At 45.8% G+C, this 12,381-nt stretch overlaps 1 protein-coding gene across 1 annotated transcript in view; it reads right to left on the bottom strand.

Moving 5' to 3' along the window:
• Positions 1 to 408: 408 nt before the first annotated feature.
• The window catches only part of LOC106576759 (alpha-2,8-sialyltransferase 8E), a 31,229-nt gene continuing 19,256 nt past the window's right edge, over positions 409 to 12,381 (bottom strand). Inside the window, exons 6-7 of the mRNA XM_014154130.3 lie at positions 850 to 1,132; positions 409 to 675 (exon numbers count right to left, since the gene is read on the bottom strand). Coding sequence (XP_014009605.1) covers positions 499 to 675; positions 850 to 1,132 — 460 coding nt within the window. The 3' untranslated portion in view covers positions 409 to 498. The remainder of the gene's footprint in view (positions 676 to 849; positions 1,133 to 12,381) is intronic.

Here is a 12,381-nt window from a genome sequence, read left to right as displayed (position 1 = left end):
CAGTGATCACTAAGATCATTAGCAAAGACACCACTGGACCTTGTGGGGGCTATTTGTCAAAATTAGGTCATTCAAGTGAGACATTTGCTGGATTTTTTAAAATTAATCTGTGTGGGTTTTACACTCAGTTGAGTCAGGTTAAAGTCAAAACAAATTTTCTTAAAATGTTCTGAGGCCGGGGTAAGCCAAATTAAGTTAAAATCCCCTAAAACTACTAATTCAGATGACAGAAAAGGTTTTAAAAACGTTTCAATAGTACCAAAAGCATCCGCCTGTGCAGTGGGTGGGTGGTGAATCCCTGCAACACATAAATGTGTGTTTTGTCATATGGCCGAAACAATATATACACGCCATTTACCATCAGTAGACTGACAAAGCCAGCCAGGAAACAAGAGAGAGGGAGAGACATTCTGATATTAAGAAAATGTTTATTTTTTAAAACAACATAAAGATGGAGTATGTGTGTGTATTTGTACATGAGTGTTTACGTGTGTGTGTTCAGCAACGTCCCAGGTGTAGTTGCAGCGCTCCCTGTGTGTGTAGCTTCAGTAGCAGCTGGAACTCTTCAGGCATGGAGTGGAAGCCTATTTTAGGGCCCACATTGTCATAGTAATGATGGGGCAAAGGATTGTGGTTTAGATCCAGAGAGAAGGGCCAGAAACCGTAAATATGAACCTGACAGAGATAGAGGTAGAACCTTAGAGACACACACAACACAAATATGCACAAATACACACACACACACACACACACACACACACACACACACACACACACACACACACACACACACACACACACACACACACACACACACACACACACACACACACACACATACACACTTACCTCTTCGCAGAGTTCCATGGCCACACTAGCCAGCATCAGCCCGGTGCTGAGGCGTGGCTCTTTTAAGCCCTGCCCTTTCCACTTCCTGCCCAGATTAAGCATGAAATTGGGGTTGAAGAATACCACCTTCTGATAGGGCCTCAGCGGTTGAAGGGCATGGTAAACATCCAATGACAGTCCAGTAGAGAATTGGTAGCTGAATGCCGGCAGGAGCAGAGAGGCGTTCCCATAAACTGCGACACGATTGGCCAACGGTTGAGGGGCCTTCGTCAGATTGCGGTAACTATGGAAACACGCAATGGTTAGCTAGCTAACTTTACTTCTACTGATGAACAGAAGCTTTGTCTTTTATTAGTTTAAATCTATATTCAACCACGACAGCAGCCACACTTGATATTGTACAAATTATTTCTTACTTTTAGTTAGGCGGGACTTGTGAAGCAAAAGTCACAACTTTAAATCTGTGTAACAGTATGAAAATGAAGGTCTTAAGTTAAACCATTCGACTGCAATAGTTTTACAAGTGTAAGGGCTGTGGAATAAGGATCAGTTGCTCATTGGATTGATTTCAGTTGCTGATTTCAGTTGTTGGATTGATCAGTTGCTCGTATGCATTGATTTCACTTGCAAAACTAAATGTTTTGATAGTTTAAGCAATAATCTAATGCTAACCTTAAAATGTAATTATAGTTATCACATATGGTGATAAAAGGAGGGAGTGTAGTAGAACTTTTTTGTCTCCTCTGTGTCTCACAAATGCGTGACTTCATGTAGCGTATTGTTTCTTGTTATTGTGTTAGGACGTTCTGTGACTTTGCTCTCAGGGAAAGGACTGATCGAAGAACAGAAAGAAGAAAGAACACATTCTTACTTTGGCCCAACGCCTAGAAACGTTGTGTGCAAGGTCATGAGCAGTCTATTGTACCCTGAGAGCAGAGACATCTAGTTTGTGCATGAGTATAAAGAGTGCTGAAGGGAGAATTTACTGAGTCAGAAATCAGAATATAAATACAGTTCCAGTCAAAAGTTTTGAAATACTTGATGACAGCTTTGCACACTCTTGGCATTCTCTCAACCAGCTTCATGATGTAGTCACGTGGAATGCATTTCAAATAACAGGTGTGCCTTGTTGGAAATTCAAATCAAATCAAATTGTATTTGTCACATGCGCCGAATGCAACAGGTGTACACCTTACAGGGGAATGCTTACTTACAAGCCCTTAACCTCTCTTGGGTAGGGGGCAGTATTTTCACGTCCGGATGAAAAGCGTGCCCAAAGTAAACTGCCTGTTACTCAGGCCAGAATTCTGGTATTTTTATCCTCATTTTGTTTGTTTCCTTTTAACCTGTCAGGGCTAGGGGGCAGTATTGACACGGCCGGATAAAAAACGTACCCGATTTAATCTGGTTACTACTCCTGCCCAGTAACTAGAATATGCATATAATTATTGGCTTTGGATAGAAAACACCCTAAAGTTTCTAAAACTGTTTGAATGGTGTCTGTGAGTATAACAGAACTCAAATGGCAGGCCAAAACCTGAGAAGATTCCATGCAGGAAGTGGCCTGTCTGAGAAGTTGTGTTTCATATTGGCTCTTTTTATTGAAGACTGAGGATCTTTGCTCTAACGTGACACTTCCTACGGCTCCCATAGGCTCTCAGAGCCCGGGAAAAAGCTGAACGATATCGAGGCAGCCTCTGGCTGAAACACATTATCGCTTTTGGCAAGTGGCCGATCAGAGTACTATGGGCTTAGGCGCAAGCCCGAGTCGACAGAATGCTTTATTTTCTTTCGTCTGTTTACCTAAACGCAGATTCCCGGTCTGAATATTATCGCTTTTTTATGAGAAAAATGGCATAAAAATTGATTTTAAACAGCGGTTGACATGCTTCAAAGTACGGTAATTGAATATTTAGAATTTTTTTGTCACGAATTGCGCCACGCTCGTCACCCTTATTTACCCTTTCGGATAGTGTCTTGAACGCACGAACAAAACGCCGCTGTTTGGATATAACTATGGATTATTTTGAACCAAACCAACATTTGTTATTGAAGTAGAAGTCCTGGGAGTGCATTCTGACGAAGACAGCAAAGGTAATAACATTTTTCTTATAGTAAATCTGACTTTGGTGAGTGCTACATTTGCTGGGTGTCTAAATAGCTAGCCCTGTGATGCCGGGCTATCTACTGAGAATATTGCAAAATGTGCTTTCACCGAAAAGCTATTTTAAAATCGGACATATCGAGTGCATAGAGGAGTTCTGTATCTATAATTCTTAAAATAATTGTTATGCTTTTTGTGAACGTTTATCGTGAGTAATTTAGTAAATTCACCGGCAGTGTTCTGTGGGAATGCTAGTCACATGCTAGTCACATGCTAATGTAAAAAGCTGGTTTTTGATATAAATATGAACTTGATTGAACAAAACATGCATGTATTGTATAACATAATGTCCTAGGGTTGTCATCTGATGAAGATCATCAAAGGTTAGTGCTGCATTTAGCTGTGGTTTGGGTTTATGTGACATTATATGCTAGCTTGAAAAATGGGTGTCTGATTATTTCTGGCTGGGTACTCTGCTGACATAATCTAATGTTTTGCTTTCGTTGTAAAGCCTTTTTGAAATCAGACAGTGTGGTTAGATTAACGAGAGTCTTGTCTTTAAAATGGTGTAAAATAGTCATATGTTTGAAAAATTTAAGTTTTTGCATTTTTGAGGTTTTTGAATAACGCTCCACGGGCTGTTACGTAGGTGGGACGATTTGGTGCCACCTACCCTAGAGAGGTTAAGAAACGTTTTCAATAGAATCGGTGGAATGAATACACCCCTGGTCACACGTAAACACAACGTTGAATTCCTTCTCGCCTCTATGCTCTCCACTCCTCTCACCTTTTCCCTTCCTTTGTGGACTTCAATACACAACACGTCAGCAGTATGTGACCAGATGAAAAAACTTTCCAAGCCAAACCATGTCATAACCGCTACACACAGCCCACATTGTTGTCACCATATTAGCTAAAGTAACATCATAGTCAACATAGCTAATAGAACTAATGCTTTAGTAAACCTGCTACAATCATGCAGTAACGTTACTGTCACGTCCTGACCAGCAGAGGGCGTAATTGTATTCGTTTTGGTCAGGACGTGGCAGAAGTTTTGTGTTATGTGTTAGTTAATAACCTCTTACATCTAGGCGTTCCGCTAGCGGAACACCTGTTCCAATATCCAATGATAGGCGTGGCGCGAATTACAAATTCCTCAAAAATACAAAAACTTCAATTTTTCAAACATATGACTATTTCACAGCATTTTAAAGACAAGACTCTCCTTTATCTAACCACACTGTCCGATTTCAAAAAGGCTTTACAGCGAAAGCAAAACATTAGATTATGTCAGCAGAGTACCAAGCCAGAAATAATCAGACACCCATTTTTCAAGCTAGCATATAATGTCACAAAAACCCAGAAGACAGCTAAATGCAGCACTAACCTTTGATGATCTTCATCAGATGACACACCTAGGACATTATGTTATACAATACATGCATGTTTTGTTCAATCAAGTTCATATTTATATCAAAAAACTGCTTTTTACATTAGCATGTGACGTTCAGAACTAGCATACCCCCCGCAAACTTCCGGGGAATTTGCTAACAATTTACTAAATTACTCACGATAAACGTTCACAAAAAGCATAACAATTATTTTAAGAATTATAGATACAGAACTCCACTATGCACTCGATATGTCCGATTTTAAAAAAGCTTTTTGGTGAAAGCACATTTTGCAATATTGTAAGTACATAGCCCAGGCATCACGGGCTAGCTATTTAGACACCCGGCAAGTTTAGCACTCACCAATATCAGATTTACTATTATAAAAGTTTTATTACCTTTTGTTGTCTTCGTCAGAATGCACTCCCAGGACTGCTACTTCAATAACAAATGTTGGTTTGGTCCAAAATAATCCATCGTTATATCCGAATAGCGGCGTTTTGTTCGTGCGTCCCAGACACTATCTGAATGGTAAAGAAGGGTCCCGCGCATGGCGCAATTCGTGACAAAAAAAATCTAAATATTCCATTACCGTACTTCGAAGCATGTCAACCGCTGTTTAAAATCAATTTTTATGCCATTTTTCTCGTAAAAAAGCGATAATATTCCGACCGGGAATGTCCATTTAGCTAAACAGAGGAAAGAAAACAAAGCTTTCGGTCGACGCGGGCACGAGCCTGAGTCTCACAGTACTGTAACCAGCCACTACCCAAACGCGCTACTTTGTTTCAGCCAGAGCCTGCAAAGCCACGATTCAGCGTTTTGTCGCCTTCTGAGAGCCTATGGCAGCCGTATGAAGTGTCACGGGACAGCTAAGATCCTCACTCTTCAATAAACAGAGACAAGAAGAACGACACTTTGTCAGACAGGCCACTTCCTGCATGAAATCTTCTCAGGTTTTTGCCTGCCATATGAGTTCTGTTATACTCACAGACACCATTCAAACAGTTTTAGAAACTTTAGGGTGTTTTCTATCCAAAGCCAATAATTATATGCATATTCTAGTTACTGGGCAGGAGTAGTAACCTGATTAACCTGTTAGGGCTAGGGGGCAGTATTGACACGGCTGGATAAAAAAACATACCCGATTTAATCTGGTTACCACTCCTACCCAGTAACTAGAATATGGATATACTTATTACATATGGATAGAAAACACCCTACATTTTCTAAAACTGTTTGAATGGTGTCTGTGAGTATAACAGAACTCATTTGGCAGGCAAAACCCTGAGACATTTTCTGACAGGAAGTGGATACCTGATGTGTTGTATTACCTTTAAACCTATCCCATTGAAAAACACAGGGGCTGAGGAATATTTTGGCACTTCCTATTGCTTCCACTAGATGTCACCAGCCTTTACAAAGTGTTTTGAGTCTTCTGGAGGGAGTTCTGACCGAACAAGAGCCATGGAACGATGATGGCCCATTAGACACCTGGCGCGCGAGTTCATGTTGGGTACCCTCGTTCCAATACGTTATAAAAGAGTATGCATTCGTCCACCTTGAATATTATTCATGTTCTGGTTAAAAAAGGCCCTAATGATTTATGCTATACAACGTTTGACATGTTTGAACGAACGGAAATATATTTTTTCCCCTCGTTCATGACGAGAAGTCCGGCTGGCTTAGATCATGTGCTAACAAGACGGAGATTTTTGGACATAAATGATGAGCTTTTTTGAACAAAACTACATTCGTTATGGACCTGTGATACCTGGAAGTGACATCTGATGAAGAGAATCAAAGGTAATGGATTATTTACATAGTATTTTCGATTTTAGATCTCCCCAACATGACGTCTAGTCTGTATCGCAACGCGTATTTTTCTGGGCGCAGTGCTCAGATTATTGCAAAGTGTGATTTCCCAGTAAGGTTATTTTTAAATCTGGCAAGTTGATTGCGTTCAAGAGATGTAAATCTATAATTCTTTAAATGACAATATAATATTTTACCAATGTTTTCTAATTTTAATTATTTAATTTGTGACGCTGACTTGACTGCCGGTTATTGGAGGGAAACGATTTCCTCAACATCAATGCCATAGTAAAACGCTGTTTTTGGATATAAATATGAACTTGATAGAACTAAAAATGCATGCATTGTCTAACATAATGTCCTAGGAGTGTCATCTGATGGAGATTGTAAAAGGTTAGTGCATCATTTTAGCTGGTTTTATGGTTTTGGTGACCCTGTCTTTGAATTGACAAAACATTACACACAACTCTTGTAAATGTACTGTCCTAACATACTCTAAATTTATGCTTTCGCCGTAAAACCTTTTTGAAATCGTAAAACGTGGTTAAATTAAGGAGATGTTTATCTTTCAAAGGGTGTAAAATAGTTGTATGTTTGAAAAATTTGAATTTTGACATTTATTTGGATTCAAATTTGCCACTCTTGAAATGCACCTGCTGTTGATGGAGTGCACCACGGGTGGGACGCTAGCGTCCCACCTAGCCCATAGAGGTTAACCTCTTGGGGCTAGGTGGGACGCTAGCGTGCCACCCGTGGTGCACTCCATCAACAGCAGGTGCATTTCAAGAGCGGCAAATTTGAATCCAAATAAATGTCAAAATTCAAATTTTTCAAAAATACAACTATGTTACACCATTTGAAAGATAAACATCTCCTTAATCTAACCACGTTTTACGATTTCAAAAAGGTTTTACGGCGAAAGCATAAATTTAGAGTATGTTAGGACAGTACATTTACAAGAGTTGTGTGTAATGTTTTGTCAAGTCAAAGACAGGGTCACCAAAACCATAAAACCAGCTAAAATGATACACTAACCTTTTACAATCTCCATCAGATGACACTCCTAGGACATTATGTTAGACAATGCATGCATTTTTAGTTCTATCAAGTTGATATTTATATCCAAAAACAGCGTTTTACTATGGCATTGATGTTGAGGAAATCGTTTCCCTCCAATAACCGGCAGTCAAGTCAGCGTCACAAATTAAATAATTAAAATTAGAAAACATTGGTAAAATATTATATTGTCATTTAAAGAATTATAGATTTACATCTTTTGAACGCAATCAACTTGCCAGATTTAAAAATAACCTTACTGGGAAATCACACTTTGCAATAATCTGAGCACTGTGCCCAGAAAAATACGCGTTGCGATACAGACTAGACGTCATGTTGGGGAGATCTAAAATCGAAAATACTATGTAAATAATCCATTACCTTTGATTCTCTTCATCAGATGTCACTTCCAGGTATCACAGGTCCATAACGAATGTAGTTTTGTTCAAAAAAGCTCATCATTTATGTCCAAAAATCTCCGTCTCGTTAGCACATGATGTAAGCCAGCCGGACTTCTCGTCATGAACGAGGGGAAAAAATATATTTCCGTTCGTTCAAACATGTCAAACGTTGTATAGCATAAATCATTAGGGCCTTTTTTAACCAGAACATGAATAATATTCAAGGTGGACGAATGCATACTCTTTTATAACGTATTGGAACGAGGGTACCCAACATGAACTCGCGCGCCAGGTGTCTAATGGGACATCATCGTTCCATGGCTCTTGTTCGGTCAGATCTCCCTCCAGAAGACTCAAAACACTTTGTAAAGGCTGGTGACATCTAGTGGAAGCAATAGGAAGTGCCAAAATATTCCTAAACCCCTGTGTTTTTCAATGGGATAGGTTTAAAGTCAATACAACACATCAGGTATCCACTTCCTGTCAGAAAATGTCTCAGGGTTTTGCCTGCCAAATGAGTTCTGTTATACTCACAGACACCATTCAAACAGTTTTGGAAACTTTAGAGTGTTTTCTATCCATATATAATAAGTATATGCATATTCTAGTTACTGGGTAGGATTAGTAACCAGATTAAATCGGGTACATTTTTTTTATCCAGACGTGCAAATGCTGCCCCCTAGACCCAACAGGTTAAATCGGGTACGTTTTTTATTCAGCCGTGAAAATACTGCCCCCTAGCCATAACAGGTTAATTGGGATTGGACTCCCAATTGAAGGCAGGTGTGTTGAGTTGCCTTTGGTTGGGAGTCCTATATAGTAGTGTGTGTTTTTCTTTGGGGTTGTGGGTAATTGTTTCTGTTCAGTGTGTTATGCTGTCAGTACTGTTGAGCTGTCAGTTTCCTTGTTTTTGTTCTTGCATTGCGTTTTGTGTGCCTGTAAGACTGTTCCTGTCGTCGTGAGTATTGTTTATTGTTTTTGCCTGTGGATGCTTTACTTAAGTTTATTAAAAACTATGAGTATCCACATTCCCGCTGCGCCTTGGTCCATTTCTGAAGACAACTGTGACAGAATTACCCACCAAACTTGGACCAAGCAGCAGAGGAACGAGGAGGAAGGATGGACGTGGGCAGAGATAAGATGAGCGTTTCCAGGGCTATGGAAGAGTTTAGTAAACCCGAGAGGCAGCCCCCCAATTATTTTTTAAGGGGGCACAAGGGCAGTTTTGCGGGGCAAGAATGGAGCCCCAGGCCAGCTCCCCGCACTAGCCCTGAGGTGCGTGTCTCCAGGCTGGCATGTCCAGTACCAGCCCCACGCATCAGGCGTCTAGTGTGTCAGCCCAGCCTCGCCAGTCAGGAGCTGCCAGAGCTTCCCGCCAGTCAGGAGTCGCCAGAGCTGCCCGCCAGTCAAGAGTCGCCAGAGCTGCCCGCCAGTCAAGAGTCGCCAGAGCTGCCCGCCAATCAGGAGTCGCCAGAGCTGCCCGCCAGTCAGGAGTCGCCAGAGCTGCCCGCCAGTCAGGAGTCGCCAGAGCTGCCCGCCAGTCAGGAGTCGCCAGAGCCGCCCGCCAGTCAGGAGCCGCCAGAGCCGCCCGCTAGTCAGGAGCCGCCAGAGTGGCCCGTCTGCCCGGAGATGCCAGAGTGGCCCGTCTGCCCGGATCAGCCAGAGTGGCCCGTCTGCCCGGATCAGCCAGAGTGGCCCGTCTGCCCGGATCAGCCAGAGTGGCCCGTCTGCCCGGATCTGCCAGAGTGGCCCGACTGCCCGGGTCTGCCAGAGTGGCCCGACTGCCCTGGTCTGCCAGAGTGGCCCGACTGCCCTGGTCTGGCAGAGTGGCCCGACTGCCCGGGTCTGCCAGAGTGGCCCGACTGCCCGGGTCTGCCAGAGTGGCCCGACTGCCCGGGTCTGCCAGAGTGGCCCGACTGCCCGGGTCTGCCAGAGTGGCCCGACTGCCCGGGTCTGCCAGAGTGGCCCGACTGCCCGGGTCTGCCAGAGTGGCCCGACTGTCCTCCGGTCCAGCCCGAGTGGCCCGTCTGCCCGGAGCTGCCAGAGTGGCCCGCCTGCCCGGATCTGCCAGGGTGCCCCGCCTGTCCTCCGGTCCAGCCCGAGTGGCCCGCCTGTCCTCCGGTCCAGCCCGAGTGGCCCGCCTGCCCGGATCTGCCAGAGTGGCCCGCATGCCCGGATCTGCCAGGGTGCCCCTCCTGTCCTCCGGCCCAGCCCGAGTGGCCCGCCTGTCCTCCGGTCCAGCCCGAGTGGCCCGCCTGCCCGGATCTGCCAGAGTGGCCCGCATGCCCGGATCTGCCAGGGTGCCCCTCCTGTCCTCCGGCCCAGCCCGAGTGGCCCGCCTGTCCTCCGGTCCAGCCCGAGTGGCCCGCCTGCCCAGATCTGCCAGAGTGGCCCGCATGCCCGGATCTGCCAGGGTGCCCCTCCTGTCCTCCGGCCCAGCCTGAGTGGCCTTCCTGTCCTCCGGCCCAGTCCGAGTGGCCCGCCTGTCCTCCGGCCCAGCCCGAGGGGTCCGCCTGTCCTCCGGCCCAGCCCGAGTGGCCCGCCTGTCCTCCAGCCCAGCCCGAGTAGCCCGCCTGTCCTCCGGCCCAGCCCGAGTGGCCCGCCTGTCCTCCGGCCCAGCCCGAGTTGCCCGCATGTCCTCCGGCCCAGCCAGAGTGGTCCATCTGCCAGGGTCAGCCCGAGTGGCCCGTCTGCCCGGCGCAGCTATCGGCGCCACCGAAGTGGGCGACGCCGAAGGTGGAGCGAGGTCCACGTCCTGCACCTGAGCCACCTCCAGGAGAGGTGGGTTGGGGAGGGAGGGTGTAGCACAATGCCGTCGTTGACGGCAGCCACCCTCCCTTCCCTCCCTTATTGTTTAGGGGGATATTTTTTGTTGTTTGGGGGTTTGTTTTTCTTTTAGGTGCATTCCGGGGTGTGCACCTTGAGGGGGGGGTACTGTCACGTCCTGACCAGCAGAGGGCGTAATTGTATTAGTTTTGGTCAGGACGTGGCAGAAGTTTTGTGTTATGTGTTAGTTAATTGGGATTGGACTCCCAATTGAAGGCAGGTGTGTTGAGTTGCCTTTGATTGGGAGTCCTATATAGTAGCGTATGTTTTTCTTTGGGGTTGTGGGTAATTGTTTCTGTTCAGTGTGTTATGCTGTCAGTACTGTTGAGTTGTCAGTTTCCTTGTTTTTGCTCTTGCATTGCGTTTTGTGTGCCTGTAAGACTGTTCCTGTCGTCGTGAGTATTGTTTATTGTTTTTGCCTGTGGATGCTTTACTTAAGTTTATTAAAAACTATGAGTATCCACATTCCCGCTGCGCCTTGGTCCATTTCTGAAGACAGATGTTACAGTTACAGCGTTTAGTCAGTAAGCAGTTACACCAGCAGGCCCCGGTGGCAATAAATTAATAAAACCAAAAGCTGCATTTGCTAGCTAAGATCACTCTCTCTCTCTTGCTTCTTCATTTTTGAAGAAATTAATTTGTTGAAAACTGTTCAAATATTGTCATTCTCTCTCTTTGAGTGAGTAACTGACCACATTTTATGCACTGCAGTGCTAGCTGCCTGTAGCAGTGCAGGACACAAAGGGCTGTGAGACATGGGTTTAACTCGGAACACATGAAAAGGTGGGGTTTATACGAGGGTACGGGGCAACAGAAGACGAACAACAGAGGGGCTAATAATTTTAGAGATGGGAAACGGCCAATAAACCAGTGGGAGAGTTTGCGGGATTCTACCCGGAGGGGCAGATCCCGGGTGGATAGCCATACCTTCTGCCTGAGACGATACCGGGGAGCCGGGATCCGATGGCGATCCGCTTGTCGTTAATACCTGGAGGTGGTCTTGAGGAGGGCCAACTGGGCTCTCCTCCAGGTACAATGACAGCGGCGGACAAACATATGGGCAGAAGGTACGCCAACCTCTTCCTCCTGCTTGGGGAAGAGCAGGAACTGATACCCCAGGGAACATTCAAAGGGCGAAAGGCCTGTGGCAGAGCAGGGAAGGGTGTTGCGTGCACCCACACAAGCTGCTGGCTCCAGGTGGTGGGGTTGGTGGAGAACTAGCAGCGCAGAGTTGTCTCAAGGTCCTGGTTGGCTCGCTCCGACTGGCCATTGGACTGTGGGTGGAACCCAGAGGACAGGCTGGCTGTTGACCCAATGAGGGTGCAGAATGCCTTCCAGAACCGGGATGAGAACTGAGGACCCAGGTCGGACCATGTCCATGGGCAGTCCATGGATCCGGAAGATGCGCTGCTCCATGAGCTGGGCCGTCTCCTTGGCCGAGGGTAGTTTGGGGAAAGGAATGAAGTCGGCCGCCTTGGAAAACCGGTCGACCACAGTCAGGATGGCAGCATTGCCCTCAAATGGGGGGAGACCCGTGACAAAATCCAGGGATATGTGGGACCACGGACAGTGAGGGACAGGCAGAGGTTGCAGAAGGCCAGCCAGAGCTTGCTGAGGAGTCTTGTTCTGAGCACACACTGTGCAAGCGGCGACGACACAAAGCAGTTCCTCTTGCCTCCTGATGGTGGCTGCTTGGGAGGAGATGGCGTCGCACAGCTGGCCTGAGTCTGCTGGGTCAGTCATGGCCAGTTTGTACTATCAGGTTTGAAGGTAAGACCCAGATGCAGAATGTGTCAGAGTAACAATGTTTATTACGGCAACAGGGCAGGCAAATGACAGGTCAAGGCGTTTGATAACCAGAGTAGTGGGGGAAAGGTACAGGACGTCAGGCAGGCTCAGGGTCGGGTCAGGCAGAGGTCGGTAATCCAGAGTAGGGGCA

Source organism: Salmo salar, chromosome 18 (genome assembly GCF_965601325.2).
Source record: "Salmo salar chromosome 18, fSalSal1, whole genome shotgun sequence".
Lineage (NCBI taxonomy): Eukaryota > Metazoa > Chordata > Actinopteri > Salmoniformes > Salmonidae > Salmo > Salmo salar.
The sequence above is the reverse complement of the archived record's forward strand: the minus strand, read 5'-3'. Positions and strand labels throughout refer to the sequence as shown.